The sequence below is a fragment of the Artemia franciscana genome, chromosome 13 (assembly GCF_032884065.1).
Source record: "Artemia franciscana chromosome 13, ASM3288406v1, whole genome shotgun sequence".
NCBI classification, from domain to species: Eukaryota; Metazoa; Arthropoda; class Branchiopoda; order Anostraca; family Artemiidae; genus Artemia; species Artemia franciscana.
In genome coordinates, this window is record NC_088875.1 from 28416750 (window position 1) to 28436838 (window position 20089).

The following is a 20089-nucleotide window of genomic DNA, read 5'->3' on the forward strand; positions in this document are numbered from 1 at the left end:
AAAATTTTGAGATAGCCATTTTGTTCAGCATAGTCGAAAACTATAATAACTATGTCTTTGGGGATGACTCACTCCCCCACAATCCCTGGGGGAGGGGCTACAAGTTAAAAACTTTGACCATAGTTTACATATAGTAATGGTTATTGGGAAGTGTACAAACGTTTTCAGGGGGATTTTATTTTGTTTGAGGGTGGGGCTGAGGAGAGGGGGCTATGTTGGAGGATCTTTCTTTGGAGGAATCTGTCATGGGGGAGGAAAAATTCAATGACAAGGGCGCACGATTCTCTAGCATTACTATAAGAAAACAATGAAAAATAAACATGAAAACGTTTTTTCAAATGAAAGGAAGAAGTAGCATTGAAACTTAAAACGAACAGAGATTATTACACATATGAGGGGTTCTAAAAATACTTTAACATAAAGAGCGAGGTATTTAGGAGGAGATAAATACCTTGCTCTTTATGCTAAAGTATTTTTAGTAATTTCAACTATTTATTCTACGGCCTTTCTGATTCAGGGGTCATTCTTAAAGAATTGGGACAAAACTTACGATTTAGTGTAAAGAGCGAGGTATTAACGAGGGTACAAACCCCCTCGTATACATAATAAAAATATAAGGTTATGAATCTTTGTTACGTAAGTTAATTCTTAAGTTACGTATATTTTTTACTAATAAAAACGTTCGTTAAAAATTAAAAGTTCTAGTTGCCTTCTTAAGTAACCGAAAAATTGGAGGGCAACTAGGCCTCCTTCTCCACCCCTTATTTTTCAATATCGTCTGATCAAAACTAAGAGAAAGCCATTTAGCCAAAAAAAGAATTAATATACAAATTTCATTTTAATAATTTATATGCGGAGAGCCAAAACCAAAGATGCGTTAATTCAAAAACGTTCAGAAATTAAATAAAAAAAAACAATTTTTTTAGCTGAAAGTAAGGAGCGACATTAAAACTTAAAACGAACAGAAATTACTCCGTATATGAAATGAGTTGTCCCCACCGCAATCCCTCGCTCTTTACGCTAAAGTTTGACTCTGCCACAATTCTACTTTTTAAAACAATTTAAAGCTTTAGCGTAAAGAGCGAGGGATTGCGGTGGGGACAACTCATTTCATATACGGAGTAATTTCTGTTCGTTTTAAGTTTTAATGTCGCTCCTTACTTTCAGCTAAAAAAATTGTTTTTTTTTTATTTAATTTTTATTTTAAAAAGGCTATGAACAAATAAATTTTACTTGTTGTATAACTAATATAAGATTAAATGGATAAATACCGGATAAAAGTCCCATCATAAATTATTCATGCCATTTTTATCTTAACTTTGCTAGGCGCATCAATCTCTTCTTTGCAGTGTTTGCTGCTACTGGGAATATTCTGTGTCTTGATCTTCTTTTTTTCAAAAAAAGCAATGGATTTTTGTTTTTATACAAACATTTATCTCAGTTCTCGGTGCTTGATGCCTGGCACCTTAGTACTTGTTGCCCCCTCAGATATTGAAAAGCCTTAGAACAAGCAAAATTAAAAATGGCAAATATTCGGACAAAGTGCAGTAAAACAAGCTTCATTTTGAGAGAAAAAACCCAAAACAGCGCTAAAAATACATCAGCACTAAAATAAGGATGAACACCCAATTTTCATCTTCGCCACTTTAGAGAATAAATAGAATAGCACCCTCTCGAATGTTTTTGGTACTCCTTCAAAGCATAGTTATAGCATACCTTAAAAGCCTCGCCGCCAATAACAGGAGTTACAATGCATTCTCTATCCTGCCTTGCTGCAACTTTTCCTGCTTCGCATTGGAGCTCCCTAGAAATCATAATAGTAAAACTCTAGTGAGATGTAAACGGAACGTGTAAAAATGCTTTTAGAACTACACAATATGAAGGAAAAATTAATCAACTAAAAATATATGTAGAAACCAAGTCTAAGCACCAGCTTTCGTTTTAATTGAAAAAGATACAAACCATACTTAAATTGCAAATTAAATAAACGACTTAACAGTCTACTTCAGTGTTCGTTTTCGAAATTTTATTAGGTTCCTTTATATTCATGAATAAATGAAGTAAATGGACAAGAGATTGACAGAAAAAACATCTTTTCAGAATAGCAACATTCCATTGACAGTTGCAAATGTGTTCATTTTAAGAATTTTTTTTTCCTGTAGCCATGATTAGTATTGTTAATTTTTTTCTTTTTTTGCTATTGACGTTTTGACAGATAAGAACAAACGAGTTGAAATATATATCCTTTTCCTTAAAGAGTAAATTAAACTCTACCTTTTACTGGGTTTGCAGGGATGAAGTGTGTAGCCAAATTCTTATTTGTGGTAGCTTTAGTCTGTAAATTTTTATTTTTTTTTTTGTACATGTTCTTTAAAATATAAGGAAAGGTGACATTAACAGTAAAAATGAGAAAAACTTTTTGAACAGGGTAAAATACTAAAGTAATTGCTTGCGCTTTGCTAAAACGAACTATAATTACGTGTTCAAATGTACATTAAAAAGCCCAAGGTCAAATCCATAAAAGAAAATTTGGTGACTTTGGCCGACATCCCGAATAGGCAAGCAGAACAGGAGAGGCTTCTTGTTGCGAATACTATCGTAACTACCCGGGGCAGAATCCTCCTTAGGTTGTGGGGATCATGTAGCAAGGTCCTACGCTTTCCTTGCTACTGGTCATGGCACTGATGACTTTTCATCTCAACTTATTCCTGAACTTTCTACAATAAAACAGGAAGCTAGTTTCATCGTTGCGGTCGAAAATGACTTGCAATTTCTTCAAGGTAGCAGCATTGCGTTACGCTAAAGTGGAGCTCCTTCAAATACCATTCCCCGCAAGAGGCGTTTCCTAAGATATGTTTCTTGCAACATATTTCATGTCTGCTTCAGCCTAAAATGCCGTGAATTAAGAGAGATTCTGAATCAACAAATAAATCACAAAATAGCTCTCTAGAAGCTCTTAGTCTAAATATCAACAGTTGTCGCAATAAAGAAAAGGCGCAATATAGAAGATAACCTCCAGAGTTATGATAAATTATTTAACGAGGAGCCTATGCTTTATTGGCTGAACATAAATTTTTAATCAGATCCCAGTCTCACGCCGTTTTCTTATAACCCACAAGATCTACAGACGGGTTTCCGTTTGGAGGTCTGGTAGTATACATTGAAACTTAAAACGAACAGACATTATTATGTATATGAGGGTGTCCGTCCCCTCCTCAATGCCTCACTCTTTACGATAAGTTATTTTTAGTAATTTCAAAAGAGCTATTTATTCTTATTAAACGGCCTTTGTGATTCAGGGGTCATTTTTAAGGAACTGAAGCAAAATTCGAATTTTGGTGTAAGGAGTGAGGTATTGACGAGGGGGCGAACCCCACTCATTAACGTAATAAAAATATACGAATAAAGAAGTTCATTACGTAATTTAATTCGCAAGTTCGCATATTTATTACAAATAAAAACTTTCGCAAATAAAATTAAAAGTTCTAGCAGCATTTTTAAGTAACCAAAAAAATTTCAGGGCAATTAGGTCCCCTCCAGCGCCCCTTTTTTTCAAAATCGTCCGATCAAAACTTTGAGAAAGCCATTTAGTCAAAAATAGCAAACATTGATATGCAAACTTAGTTTTAATTATTCACGTTTGATGAGCCAAAATCAAGACATGCATTAATTCAAACACGTTCAGAAATTAAATAAAAAAACAGTTTTATTAACTGAAAGTAAAGAGCGACATTAAAACTTTAAACGAACAGAAATTATTCCATATGGGTTGTCCCTTCCTCAACACCCCGCTCTTTATGCTTAAGTTAGACTCTTTGTCGCAGTTCTACTTTTTAAAACAATAAAAACCTTTAGCGTAAAGAGCGGGGCGTTGAGGAGGGGACAGCGCCTTTCATAAATGGAATACTTTTAGTTCTTTTTAAGTTTTAATGTCGCTCCTTACTTTCAGTTAAAAAAAATAGTTTTTCATTTAATATACATATGAAAGAACGGCGACCCGTTCTGACCCGTCAGACAGAAGCAGTAATATGTTACTGCTAATTGAATGTATTACTGTTGAAGAAAAAACCCAGTTTATCAATATGTGCATGCCTACTAACCACAACAACGTTTTTTCTACGCAGTTTTTAATAAAAGCAGATATTTTTGAACAAAGTTGAAATCTCTGGAGTGTAATTGGAGTAAGCTATTAAATGCCGGCAGCCTCAACTACAACCCTATCAAGGACCATATTATCGTATCTGTTATCTTTTTCTCCACTTACAACATCTTTCTGACTAGCCTCCTTTCTGCTTACAATATTTTTCTCAGTAGCCTCCTCTCCACTTACAACATTTTTCTGAGTAGCCTCATCTCCGTTTACGACAACTTTCTGAGTAGCCTCCTTTCCGCTTACAGCATTTTTCTGAGTAACCTTCTCTCTGCTTACAGCATCTCTCTGAGTAGCCTCCTCTCCGCTTACAACTTTTGACCGAGGTTGTTTGGCTTACATACAATCACAGTAGTTGTCATACGTAAAACACTGACCAAGCACTGTCGTGTAAATACATTCCTGGTCTCTGAGTTACGCTATGCCCTAACGGTCCGATTAGTCACCATTCACTAATTTTGTATCACCTCAATTTAGCATAGAGTACTATGAACACTTGCACGAGGAATCAGGTCTACAAACAAAATTGCTATAAATGTTGTATTACCTTGTATTTTACCACTGTTGCTTCGGTCCTTAATTGTTTAAATTAAAACAAGAGTTAAGAGCTCTTATGGCACTTGTGACAAAGTTGGTTGACCCAAGAGCTCATATGGCATGTGCTCTTGCAAAATTCTAAGAATCAATGGATTGATTTCAAAGGAAAATCAGAGGCTTAATATCGGCCAGGATTTAAAATAAAAGCTCTAAGAGACGAGGTCCTTCTAAATATCAAAACTCATTAAGATCAGATCACCCGTTCGTACGTTAAAAATACCTCATTTTTTCAAATTTTTATTTTCTCTTCAGCCCCCCAGATGGTCAAATCGGAGAAAACGACTTTATCAAGTCAATTTGTGCAGGTCCCTGACACGCCTACCAATTTTATCGTCCTAGCACGTCCAGAAGCACTGAACTCGACAAATCGCTGGACCCCCCTAACTCCCCCGAACAGAGTGGATCCAGTCCGGTTACGTCAATCACGTAGCTACGACATTAGCTTATTCTACCCACCAAGTTTCATCCCGATCTCTCCACTCTAAGCGTTTTCCAAGATTTCCAGTTCCCCCTCCAACTCCCCCCAATGTAATCAGATCTGGTCGTGATTTAAAATAAGAGGTCTGAGAAATGAATCTCTTCTAAATATCAAATTTCATTAAGATTCAGTCACCGTTCGTAAGTTAAAATGCCTCATTTTTCTAATTTTTCCGAATTAACACCCCAACTCCCCAGAAGAGAGTGGATTCAGTCCGGTTATGTTAGTCACATATCTAGGACTTGTGCTTATTCCTCCCACCAATTTTAATCTCGATCTCTCTACTTTAAGCGTTTTTCGAGATTTCCCGTTTCCCCCTCCAACTCCCCCCAATATTATCGAATACAGTCGGTATTTAAAATAGGAGCTGTGAGACACGAGGTCCTTCGAAATACAAAATTTCATTAAGATTTGATCAACAATTCGCAACTTACTAAAACCTCATATTTTTCAATTTTTCCTCTCCCTCCAGCCCCACAGATGGTCGAATCGGGGAGACGACTGTTATCAAGTCAATTTGTGCTGGTCCCTGACACGCCTACCAATTTTCATCGTTCTAGCACGTCCAGAAGCACCGAACTTGCCAAAGCTCTGGAAATCCGCCCCAACTCCCCCAAAGAGAGCGGGTCCACTCCAGTTATGTCAATAATGTATCTAGAACTTGTACTTATTTTTCCCATCAAGCTTCATCCCGATTTCTCCACACTAAGCGTTTTCCAAGAAATCCACTTTCCAAGATTTCTGTTTCCCCCCTCTACCTTCCTATGTCCCCAAATCCAATTCGAATTGAAGATCTTTCTATATATCAAGTTTCATTAAGATCTGATCACCTAATCTTAAGATAAAGATACGTCAATTTTCACGTTTTCCAAGATTTCCGGTTTCCACTCCCAACTCCCCCCAATGTCACCGGATCTGGTCAGGATTTGAAATTAGAGCTCTGAAGCACAAGACTCTAGATATTAAACTTCATTATGATCTAATCACCCGTTCGCAAGTTAAAAATACCACATTTTTTCTAATTTTTCCGAATTAACCCACCCCAACTACCCCAAAGAGAGCCAATCTGGTCGCAAGTGAAAAATACCTCATTTTTTCTATTTTTTCCGAATTACCGAATTAGGCCCCCCTCCCAACTCTCCCAAAGAGAACGGATCCAGTTTGGTTGTATCAGTCACGTATCTAGGATTTGTGCTTATTCTTCCCACCAAGCCTCATCCTGATCTCTACTCTAAGCGTTTTCAATAATTTCCAGTCCCTCCAATTCCCCCAATGACACTGGAGCCGGTCAGGATTTAAAATAAGAGGTCTAAGTTAAGATCCAATCACTCGTTCGTAAGTTAAAGATTCCCCATTTTTTCTAATTTTTCTGATGTAAACCCCGCCCCAACTCCCCCAAAGAGAGCGGATCCATTCAGGTTATGTCAATCACGTTTCTAGGACTTGCGCTTATTTGTCCCACCAAGTTTCATCCCGATCCATCCACTCTAAGCGTTTTCCAAGATTTCAGGTTACCCGCTTCAACTCCCCTCAGTGTCACAAGATCGGATGAGGATTTAAAATAAGATTTCTGAGACGCAATATGCTTCCAAACATCAAATTTCATTAAGATCTGAGCACCTGTTCGCAAGTATAAAATACCTCATTTCTTGAACTAACTGCCCCCCCACTCACCCTCAGATGGTTGAATCAGGGAAACGACTATTTTAACCTGATTTAGTCTGGTCCCTGATATGCCTGTCAAATTTCATCGTCCTAGATTATCTGGAAGTACCTAGACTGGCAAAACTGGGACAGACAGACAGCCAGACGGACAGACCGACAGAAATTGCGATCGCTATATGTCATTTAGTAAATATCAAATTGCCATAAAAACAGGTTTTTTTAACTGAAAATAAGGAGCAACATTAAAACTTATAAAGAAAAGAAATCATTCCGTATATGAAAGGGGCTGTATCCTCCTCAATGCCTCATTCTTTACACTAAAGTGTGACTCTGTCACAACTCAGCGCCTCCGAGCGAGGCGATGAGGAGGGGACAACCCCTTTCACATACGGAATAATTTCCGTTCGTTTTAAGTTTTAATGCCACTCCATACTTTCAGTTAGATAAACTATTTTTATTTAGTTTCTGAACGTTTTTCAACTAATGCAGGTTCGAATTTGGTGCACCGTAAATGAAAAATTCAAAAAACTTGCTTACTAATTTTGGGTGATTTATTCATTATATGAAGTGTTGCCCCTTCTCAGTACCTTGCTCATTACGCTAAAGCTATAAGCACTTTTAAAAAGGCTTCATATTCTAACGAAACGGACCCCGTGTTTCAGTAGACGCTCTTAAAAAATTAGGAGAAACAATTGTACTTTAGCGTAAAAAGCAAGGTATTGAGGACTGGATAACCTTCATATATCATGAAAAGAGAAATCACCAATGCTACAGCACAAACACAGAAGGAGACAGAAGGAGAAAAGGAAGACTGTTTTCCTAAATTAGTGATTAATATAGACCAGCACTTGAATGAGGCCTTAACCCTACTCATCCATACAATCACATAGGTCAAACAGCATAGCCACACACAATCAACCATAAAGAATAATCCATGGACAGGCAGTCATGTCGTCAATAAGTATAAGTCGTCATTTACCAAACAATAGAAAAAATAATATAGACAAATAATTCAGAGGCAACACCCAACATAAGGGCTCATTAGGAGAATACACTGGCCTATATAGGGTTTCGCCACTCTAAATTCTCGATACCCAGCACAGTGTTGTGGCTACCACAGAATATCCATGGCATCCCCGCGTCAGGTATCACCCCCAAAATACATGCCTATGAAAAAAAAAAAAAAACAGAAAATGTAAAACAACCAAGTAAAACCAAAACAAGCTTATCCTGTTAATATATCCCTCCCTTTAGCAACAATAGGTAAACTAAATATTATAAATTTTACCAAATCACAAATACTAACACATTGCAAAAAACCTGAATGAACTAAACAATTATATAATTCATCTTTACCATGTGGCTAATTTTTTAAAAATTCCGCTCAAATAGAAACACAATTCAAAATAAATGGCGCTGTGACAACATTTCTCGAACCTCCGAAATTAGTTAAAAATTTCTTTAAGTATTTCTAGATAATTCTTTTGATATTTATTTAAAAGTTCGTTATAATGAAAACTAAATTTTTTAAATTGCCAAGTTAATTTATTTGCAGAAAAACCTCTTGATATCAGTTTTTGGCTTAAGATTTTACATCTATTTTTAAAATCAATATAATTACTACAAATTATGAAATATAACCCTCCTTTCACGGAAAACTCCCCTGTGGAAATTTCATCCCACGTAAAGTTTACCCTTTCCCCTTGGAGTTCCCTCCAGATAAATCAATCCTCGCTGGACACCCCCTCCCCCTTCCCTTTGAAATTGCTTGTGGAAGATTCGGCCAGAAAAATTCTCCTTATCATTCTTTCATTTGAAGAGGACTTTAATCTCTAATTGGTTTCTCGATTAATCCAGAAATACCCCCTTCCGGGGAAATTATTTCCCGAAAATCAAAACACGCGGGAAAAAAACCCTTGGATAATTACCCGGAACATCTCCGCACGAACAATTTGGCAAAGGTAATATAAGAGATGTAAAAAGGATTTTGTATAGCAATTCTGTAAAATCCTCCCAGTGAAACATTTCCCTTAGAATATTCATGGCCCCAGAAATTTCCTTCCCCAAGGAAGATCCTCCCTATAAAGCTCCACCCTAAGGACAAACACTCCCTCAAAGAAATGTATGTATACTTCCCAGTAACATATACTATATGTGAACAATGGGCGTTTCTGAACTTACAGGCCTCTCCCTTTCAGGCTTCCGAAACTTAAAGGGTCATTTTATACCTTTCATACATCTTTCAAGAATAATGAACAAAATTGCTATCTCAAAATTTTGATAAGACAATTCTAGGGAAAAATGGACGTGGAAGGGGAGACCAGTTGCCCTCCATTCTTTTTGGTCATTTAAAAAGAGTACTAGAGCTTTCAATATCCGTTCGAATGCACCCTCTCGTGATTTTCTAGGACCATTATTTTGATATAATCAAGTTGGATGAAAAAAGATTAAATAATAAAGACGCACCCGTGATCTGTCTTTTGGCAAAAATAGAAAATTCCACATTTTTACAGATAGGATCTTGAAACTTCAACAGTAGGGTTCTACGATACACAGAATGTGATGGTACGATTTTATTGAGATTTATTTAATTTAAGGGGTATTTCCTCCTATTTTATAAACGAGGGAAATTTTCTCAGGCTTGTAACTTCTGATGGGTAACACTAAGATTGATAAATCTTTTCTATTTGGAATCAAAATAATAAAATGATGCTCTTGATGTATCTATTGATATTAAAATTTAGTCTTAAGAGTTTCGGTTACTATTGAACCTTGTCACTAGTAGTACTGACCATTTGGATCCCGTAAGAACCCTATCCCGTGTACTATTGGAGTTGCTGTCCCCTTGTATCCACCTAAATTCCTGTGAGAGCCCTATCCCGTTATGATATTGGCGTTACTAGCCCCTTGTATCCACCTAAACTCCGATGATACATATATTCCGCCGTTCTGGCGAAAAACATAGCGTTAGGTCAGCTTTTGGTGACAAAACAATTCCTGGAACGCTTGCCAGGAGTAGTTTCTCCTACCATTCCAACTATAAAAATAACAGTATCTCAGCATCTGGTGATAAGAACATTCCTGGAAACATTGCTTGCCAAGTTTATTGTGTAACAATCTAATTGTTGTGAGTCAGCACTTCCATTGCATCTGATCTTTTAGATAAGAGCATTCCTGGAAACATACCAAGTTTGTTTTGTGGTTTAGGTTATTGATTATTGATTTTTTCTAAGAAAAGTAATGTTTATAGTTGACATTTTATATATTGACATTTTTTTAACTTAGAATTTTGGGACACAGAATTTTTTGGGGACTAGAATTTGTTTGGACTTAAAATTTTTTCTGGAACTTTGGATTCTTTGAACTTAGAGTTTTTTGGACTTTGAATTTTTTCCTGAACTTGAAAATTTTTTCGTTTTAGAATTTCTTCCTGCGTTAAAATGGCAGGTAATACTGGGTGGACATCATTTGTAGATTTTTCTTATGCGGCCACCCCTGTGGTACTCTCTGGCTGGTCATCGACATTAGTTGGTTTATTGTTTTTTGATACGTGATACTTTATTTATACTAATTGTGTGCAGGATAATCATTTGTATAATACTTAAAAAAGGAATATTAAATATTTCAAGAAAGTTTGTTCACATGATAAAGTTATTGCAGAGTTGAACACTGACAAAGACAAATATTTGAATTATGAAACATGTACTAGGGGTAACACTATTGGAAATGTATTCGTACTTTGTCATCACAGTAATAGATTAGATTTCTTTGGACTACACAAAAAATCGACATTACTGATCTCGGATATGCGATAAAACATTTCTAGAGACGTTAGGACGGGCAGAGAATGCAAACATAAAGCTAGTAGCTGATACCGAAGGCCAAATTCATACTAATAGTTCTGGTAACACATTACTCGTTGATAGATCCTATCGCCATCTTACTGGTATTAGCATTCAAATGAAAGCAAAGGGAAAACTTTGTTTTTCCACTGCTGCACCATTGTCATAATGCATATCTTATGTATGTGTCGAAACTGCAATCTATGTAAAAATAACGTGGTAATAGACAATCAAATCACAAGTAAAATAAAAAGGGCATTGGCAGACAATATAACAAAGGACTATAAAGATGTAGAAGAAAAAAACACCTTCAAACGTTACTAAATCGTCGATAGTTTATGAACAGATACTCAACAGAATAATACAAATGATGAAATTCGTAATGGGATTGTAACTGGAACGATGCTAAAACTCGTGTATAACCCCAAAATGAAAAAAATGGCATGTCAAGAGAAAACATGATGAATTATTTTTGGAATAGATCAAATGCATTCATCGTTCTTATGATATTCTAATTAACTTTATGTTAATAAAAATATTGCATTACATTAATTTTGTTATGTTTCCATTATTTTTAGAGTACACTAGCAAATCCAACGTTTAAAGTGTTTACTCAAAAGTTGAAGATGCAATGCAATGAATTTTAAGTGACATAACTACTACTAGCGGGCTCGTAAGGGTCTACTAGAGTCTGCGATAGGTTAACATGGTTTTTGTCAGAGCCTGAAAGAGATGAGGTATATTTTTTCCAAAATCTACAAACACTACACATGCACAGAGAGAGAGAGAAAGAGGTAGGAACACATAAAACCACACATAGACGGACAAATAGACGGCCATACACACAGGCACAGAGAGAGAGAGAGAGAGAGGAGAGTGAAAGACACAAAAAGAAGCACACAGAGACATGCAAACAGACTCTCAGACACACAGGCACAGAGGGAGAAAGGGAAACCCACAAACAGAGACAGACAAACAGAAAAGCAAACAGACGATCAGACACACGGCCACAGAGAGGGAGACAGAAACACACACACAAAACGCATAGAGACAGGCAAACAGACGGTTAGACATACAGGAACAGAGAGAGAAACAGAAACACACAAACAAGTACACAGAGACTGGTGCAGAGAAAGGCAAACTAATGGTCATACACACATGCACAGAGAGAGACAGAGAGACAGAAATATACACACAGAGACAAACACACAGTGACAGATACAGTGCCAGGCAAACAGGATGCCAGACGAAATGCACAGAGAGAGAGCGAATGAAAAACACACACAAATACGCCGAAACAGGCAAACAGACGGTCAAACACATGGACAAAGAGAGAGAAAGAAGGGAAAAGAACCAGAAACACAAACAAACACATAAAGAAAGGTAAACATAAGGTCAGACACACAGGTAGAAAGAAAGAGACAGAAATGCACACAGAGATAGGAAAACAGACGGTCAGACACACAGACAGAGAGAGAGAGAGAGGGGGAGAGAGAGAAACACATACACAAACACACATACAGACACAGACACGAGCAAAAAGACGGTCAAACACCGAGGCACGGACAGAGTAGAGATAGAGAGACAGAAACACACACAAACACACAGAGACAGGCAAACAGACAGTCAGACACGCAGGCATAGTGAAAGAGAGCCAGAAACAAACACACTTAAACACATAGAGACAGAAACAGAGACAAGCAAACAGATGGTCAGACTCATAGCCACAGAGAGAGAGAGAGTGAGAGACCAAAGCAAACACAGATAAACATACAGAAACAGACACAAAGAGTAGAAAACATACGAACAAAGAGAGAGAGAGAGAGAGAGAGAGAGAGAGAGAGAGAGAGAGAGACAGAGAGAGAGAGAGAGAGAGAGAGAGAGACAGACAGACACAAACACACAGAGACAGGAAAAAAACAGTCAGACAAGCAGGCACAGTAAAAGAGGACCAAAAAAACACACACACACAGACATAAAAACAGATACAGAGGCAGGGAAATAGATGGTCAGAAAAACAGGCACAGAGAGAGTGAGATAGAAGCACACACGCAAAACCACATAAAGACAGACGAAGAGACAATCAAAAACACGATCAGACACATAGGCAGTGAGAGAGAGAGAGAAAAAAAAACAAACACACAGAACCAGACACTCAAACACGCATAGACAGACACAGAGACAGGCAAACAGACGGTCAGACACACAGGCACAGAAAGATAGAGAGAGACAAAACACGCAGAGTCAGACACACAAGGACAGACACAGGGACGGACAAACAGATGATCGTAAAAACAGGCACAGAGAGAGAGGCGCCTTATTATCATCGTTTAATAATAATACCCTTAGTCAAACATCCCCACAGTTAAGAGCATTATCTTCTTTTTGTGATAGCAAAGGATGGAAGATACGTTCTGGTGGTTGCAGACGAAAATTAATATAGTTTTGATTATAGCTTATTGGTCCTATGTATCGTTCACAAATTTCATAGCCTTCAGTTAAAGCAGAAGGTTTCACCGGAATGTATCCTATGTCTAGAATGTTCCAAAGTGTCTCATATATTCATCTATGGGCTCATCCCCTTCTTCTCAGTTTCCAACCACACCTGCACAAAAGGCACGCTGAACTTGGTCACTGTGACAAACAAGACCAGGTTCAGTGTGCTTTTTGCACAAGTGTGATACAAGAGACAAAAAGTTCTCTTGTATCAATGAGACCCTTTGTTCACCTTCCATTAAAAGTCCTTAGTCTAACATCCTCTTGCTTAACATCACTAGGTTGTTCTTGTGACAGTAAAGGTTGGGAAATATATTTTGGTGGTTGTAGAAGAAAATTAATATAATTTTGGACTATAGCTTCTTGATCCCAAGTATCGCTCACAAATGTCATAGCCTCTAGTTAAAGCAGGAGGTTTCATTGGAATATTTCCCCAATCAACTCCAGGAACAATAGGACAAGATCCAAAGTGTCTTCTATCAAAGTGTTTTCAACCATACTGGCATATAAAGCACACTGAACCTGGTCACTGTGGCCAGCAAACACGAATCCAGCTTTTGCAAGTTCTTTGGTATCGACGAAATCCTTTGATCAACTTCCATTAAGCATCCTTAGTTCAACATTCTCTCCTTTAAGATCAGTACATTCTTCCTGAGACGGTAAAGGTCGGGAGGTATATCTTGGTGGTTGCAGACAAGGATTAATATGTTTTTGACTATAGCTTCTTGATCTCATGAATCGGTCACAAATGTCATAGCATCCAGTTAGAGCAGGAGGTTACAATGGAATGTTTCCCATGTCAACTGCTTGAACAAATGGACATGTTTCAATGATTCTTCTATGCTGATCTATTGGGTAATCGAAAAGATCTATTAAGACATGGGTTTGTCAGTAGCTTATCATGTGAATGGCAGCATAGGACAGGGAGATGTTAAATTGAGACAACATTGTGGACATAAATCAAGGATTCGTCACACTGCTGGGTTGTGCAGGTGAGGTCGGAAACTGAAAAGAGGGTTATGTGTCTATGTCACCTTCATTGCCAGTATACCATGTCCAAATCTAATATGAACTTGTTAATAACTCCTTCAAATCCGAAAATCAGGGAAGATTTCTTAGGGCATATTCCTCGATCCAAGCTTCTTTCTAACATGTAGCATTAAATATTTCCTTAAAAGAGGCCAATTTTACATATGTTTGTATGTATGTGTGGACATTGGAAAAAATCCTGCTCATCTCTCTCAGACTCTGGTAAAAATCCTGTTAACCTATCTCAGACTCAATTATAACCCCTATAAGCCCACTAGTAATACCTATATCTCTGAAAACTCCTTTTCTTGCATCTTTGACTTTTGAATGAACAATCTAAACGTTCAAGTTGCTAATGCACCCTTAAAAATAATAGAAACATAAAAAAGCAATGCAATGAAGTATTTCTATTGAAATAATGGCATTTAGAATATTTTAATAAAAAATGAACGCTTTGAATCGATTCCAAAAATAATTCATCGTATTTTCTCTTTTGTATGTCATTTATTTCATTTTGGGGTTCTGCAGGACTTTGAACATAGTTTCATGTACAATCTCATCACACATTTCATCTTTGGTATTATTCTTTTCAATAAAAGAATCTGTTGATAAACTTTCGATGATTCTAATAAAGTTCACGATGCTTTCCTTTTCATTGAATAGCCTTTAATTTCCTTGGTGATATTACCTGCCAATGCCCTTTTTATCTTGTCTGCGACTTCAATTTCTATTACATCATTATGTTGACACAGGTAACCAGTCTAGAACGTCGATAAGATATGGTTTATGATAGTTGTAGAAATGTACGATTTTCTTATTTTTGACCCCTGTTGAATGCTAATGCCCGAAGATGGCGATAGGTATGTCGGAAGCTTCATTTTTACCAGCAGCACTAGCAAGAAGTATCCCATTGTCATCAACTATTGGTTTTAGGCTTGCATTATCTTTGAGTGGTATCATCTCTGGATGTCTTACTCCCGCATATCTACCTCACCATGAGTGCTACTACTCTCGATGACCAGCCACAAAATACCATGGGGTGGCAGCATAAGAGTAACTTTAAGTTCAAAAAATCTAAATTCAAAATTAAAACAATTCCAAGTTCCATAAAAATTAAAAATTCCAAAAGATGCCCCCCTAAGAACTTCACCCCTCTCTTGGATAGGTAACAATTGCTAGAGACTAAGGCGTTTTATAATAAACATGTTTATTATTAATAGAAAAGACATATATTCATAAAACATTTGTTACTTATCATCATTTATTACCCACTTGGTGTGGTCCCAATTTATCTCGCGAGTTTCTTTCTTCTTCCTAGAATGTCATATATAAATATTTCGAGAACAATTGTGTTTTGGAATCCATGCACTAAAAAGTCGTATCTATTCCTCGGGATTATGTAACCTATGCAGATATTTGGGGTACACAAAATATTCCAAATTGAATAGGGGAATATTCGGCTTGCACTCTTAAATCGAACGTTTATCTGTATGCACATTTCCCTTAAAAAACCGCGCTTTAATTATCAAAAACTGCATATTTTATTTTACCTCATCTTGAATAGTATTTATTTCTTCCCCGCCTTCATAGAATGGAGGAATCACTCGATTGTAAATCCCTATGTGATTCAATCCTCTGAACGAGCTAGTCCATAAGTCTCTGTTGTAGACACGTATATAACATGGGAGTGATAGCATGACATTTCACTAAAGTCCATATTGAGCAACAAAACCACGCACTAAAAAATCACACCAAACGATGACTTCCTTAAGCAATATATTCATAATCGAAAACATAAACATCTCTGACACCTATTGAGATACTTTTTAATCAGGGACTTTTATAACACCATTATATATTTTTCAAAATCACGGTAAAAGTTCATTGATTTCAATAGCTACACAGCCGTGTCTTTCATATGGTAAGGGGTTGGAGTGGTAAAACCGTCTGAATTCAATGCGGGGAGGTGCCATAAAACTCGTAGAATTCATCATGGGGAAGAGTCATAAAACTCTCGGTATCTATTACATGCAAATGAAGCATAGAAGCTGTTACATAACTTAACTATAACCCACACTCTAAGTTCATTGATCCTTAAAGGGCCTTAGAGCTATTTCAATGTGCAACTAACACTCAATGCAAGAGATATCAGTTGGGTAAGAGTTCATTAATCCTCAAGAGTATCTTAGGGAATGACCTTAACAATCGATGGGATACTTAATTCTTATGAAAAGGTGTAGAGACGACGTAAGCAAATCGAGACGTCCATATGTAAAAAAATGTAACTACAAACATACTTTTTTGAAGAAAGCTCCCGACTAACATACGTATCTCATTTTCATTTTGTATTTTCAAAACATTACTTGTGAATTTCATTTGTTATATATATATATGTAATATCATTTCGAGATATGAAAAAAAGTTGAATCAGTTAAATAATGATGGAATAATTTCTATGTAAAAACTAAGTAAAAGCTAAGTATAAAAACTAAGTAAAAAAATGCAACTGTAAACATTATTTTTCTAAAAGAAAAATACACGACTATCATGCGCATATCATTTTCGCTTCGTGTTTTAAAAATGTCACATGCGATTTTTTTTGTTATATGTTTATTACTTTATGACATAAAAAAAAGGTTAAAAATATCTATGTTCAAAAAAAAATGGTAGAATTTCTAAGTTCAAAAAAAATATCTCAAAATAAACATTATTTTTCTAAAAGAAAAAAAAATTTCGACTACGTATCTTATTTTCATTTCGTATTTTGAAAATATCACAAGTGAATTTCTTTTTGTCATGCATATATATAATATCCTTTTGAGACATGAAAAAGAAAAATATCTCAAAACAAACATTATTTTTCTAAAAGAAAAAAATTTCGACTACGTATCTTATTTTCATTTCGTATTTTGAAAATATCACAAGTGAATTTCTTTTTGTCATACATATATATAATATCCTTTTGAGACATGAAAAAGAAGTTGAAAAAAATTCTAAAAAAAATGTTCTGAATAAAAAATAATTAAGATTTTACTCAAGGGCTAAGCTTGCAAACCACCTGAAGATAGTTTCTATAAGATTTTTAGTTTTCAAATTGCTCTTTACCATTTCCTAAACGTCCAGGTTCAAAAATACTCCTTGGATTGAATTCAAAAGTTCAAGAATGGCTATTAGGGTGGGGTGTTTTTAAAACTAACGACTATATATGATATACAAACATATACAATTCAATGGCATAGCAAGTGCATGAAACCTATTGCTTAAAATGCATTTCTAAGAACATATTCACATGCTCGACTTGTTGGTTCAGCTGACTTACACATCGTTCTGTTACCGTAGGGAATCTCAGGTTTCACGTTCGATTCCTACGCCAGACAAATAATCCATAAATTTAAAGGAAATTGGTTAGAGGCTAAAAAATAGATTGATGATATGATTGGAAAGGAAAGCATGTCGCCATTTACACCAATTAGGAAAAAAAGAGTAGTGCTTATGGAAGTGGTTGGACGTATTAATGGGATAGTGTTCATTTCATTTAACTTTTAATTCATAAGGTGATATCTGAGGGTTTTTGTAAATGTATTTCTAAGAACAATCTATTAGCATCAACTTGTGTGTTTAGTTGACTAGCACGTCGTTCCTTCATTCTTAGGAGTCCACAGTTCAGCTCCTACACTAGTCAAATATTTCTGAATTCATTGCAAAATGCTCAACGATCATCATTGATCATTACACAATTTGTTTCATAATGTAGCAGAAAAGGTATAACCGCCTTGTCTAGGTTTGTTCAGAGTTATTTGTTCCTCAAGAGTGTCTTAGGAAATAGCTATTACCGGTTTTGTTTGGGTCTCATTGGTATTCCAGTACACCACTAGAATCAACTTGTCCAGGTTTGTTCAGAGTTTATTGCACGTGCAAGTACCTTGGACAATAGTCTTAAAGTAATTCAAGGCTAGATAAATCAATTGCGTAAATGAACATGGTAAGCAAAAAACCACATCCAATCGAAAGCATTAACAGTTGAGCAACCAGTTAGTCAACATAAAGCTGTTGAGAAATCGATTGTGCAAGAGTTCATTGATCCTCAAGAGTGCCTTTGGGGATGACCTTGACAAGAGAGAGGCTTCTTACTTTCTATTAAAGGGGTATAGATCCAACCAAAGTATAAGTCAACATACTACTGATATATACTGTGGAGGATGTATTTAGAAGGACTATAAAATTTAGGATTGTGAATTTCAAAAAATGCCAAAGTGTCCATATATCCCGCAATGAAACATAAGAAATTTTAAAAAGATAAAAAATAAGGAATAAAAACTAAACATAAAATATTAAAAAGTTACAATTACAAAATATATTAGGAACAGCTTAATTCAAAGAAAAACTGATAGGACTCCCGTCTTAAAAGCCTTCTGAAATGGAGTGAGAGAAAGACCCCGCCCTAAGAAAATGCGAAATAGCCCTTTGGGGAAGGATCTCGCAGGACTAGAAAATCGACGATTACGACTTTCAAAATGTCAAAGTGTCCGTATATACTAAGATGAAATATAAAACTCTTTAAAAGGATAAGAAATTACCAAGATGAAGGTTGATCTAAAAAATTAATTCAAAAGAAAATAAAATGTAATAGCAAAAAAAATCCAATATAGAATTGTAATTAAATATAGAACTTTTGTCAGAAAATTACGAGAAAAGTGTTACTTACGTTTGCAACATGTTGCGTCTTAGAAAACAATCTTTTGAGAAACGGTATAAGGACGCCAAATAGAAGGCTTTGCAGCTGCTGGCTATCGATTTCTGTAACAAAATTACCAACCAAAAAGAGATTGGAGGTGCTGAATAGCGAAATGGAGTGTGAACTATTGTGCCTATTTCTACTCTCCAGTATGATTCTATTTTCGAAAAAGGTAGAAAATGCGATCCCTACCTTTTAGTGAAAAAGCTCGGCGGTGAGAAGGGAAATAGATTTTAAGAGAGCAATGTTACCATTTTGTGCCTTCAATTGCACAAATTGAGGAAATTTTGACAGAGGGGAAACCAAAATGAATCCTTGGCTTCAAAACTACTCGATCTGAAAGCTAATAAGAAAATAGATTATCAGGATTTTTTCGACAATCTCCTTAGTTGTAAATTTAATGACAATAACGCTACAAGTTTAATGGCTTACCTATGCCTTCTTAAGCAGCATATTTGTACAACTGTCAAGCAAATGGCCTGCTGTGGATTCGGAACTCCAGCGATTGGAGCTTGAAAAGTGTTGCATTGTCGTCCTTCACTGCCCCAGTTAACACCGTGATTGCAACACCGATTGAAAGTAGGTTCGAGATCACCTAAATAAAAAATAATAATACTCACAGTTTTCACTCTTAATTTTTTGATAGTTTCCGAAAAAAGCTGTTTGTCTTACAACAAAAGGAACCTGTTGATACCATTTTTGCCAGTGAAAAGCGTGATAAAAATAATTGTTCCTTATGTTTGATTAATTTAAAATTCTGCTTGTTAAAATAGTATAGTGCATCCGGGATGTCAAAAAAGCTTATTTGCAATATTTCGTGGATAGCTAAGGATCCAAAAGGGCACTCCTGAGCGTATCTGTATTGATCTCAGGAATGGCCATGGTGATTCATGTGCATCTCCCTCAATGTCATTATTGTAAACGTAGCGGCAACCTAGTAAAGAACGAACCACGCCCCATTTTAGCCGAAATATAAAAACGCGTAAAGAGAGCCGTCTAGTGAGAAAAATTTATCTTTTAAAGGTGGTTCAGAAATGGTAGCTATTATTTCGATTAGTCATAACAATAAAATGTCATTTTGAAAAGAAAATTATGGG

At 36.2% G+C, this 20089-nt stretch overlaps 2 protein-coding genes across 15 annotated transcripts in view; one reads left to right on the forward strand and one right to left on the reverse strand.

The window, feature by feature from the left end:
* LOC136034761 (fibulin-1-like) overlaps positions 1 to 20089 on the reverse strand; it is a 198962-nt gene that overhangs the window by 174272 nt on the left and 4601 nt on the right. For all 14 annotated transcript variants that reach the window (XM_065716156.1, XM_065716158.1, XM_065716153.1 and 11 more), the window contains exons 3-4: positions 19425 to 19587; positions 1717 to 1804 (exon numbers count right to left, since the gene is read on the reverse strand). In XM_065716156.1, coding sequence (XP_065572228.1) covers positions 1717 to 1804; positions 19425 to 19587 — 251 coding nt within the window. The remainder of the gene's footprint in view (positions 1 to 1716; positions 1805 to 19424; positions 19588 to 20089) is intronic.
* The window catches only part of LOC136034764 (uncharacterized), a 187837-nt gene that overhangs the window by 158873 nt on the left and 8875 nt on the right, over positions 1 to 20089 (forward strand). The window lies entirely within an intron of this gene.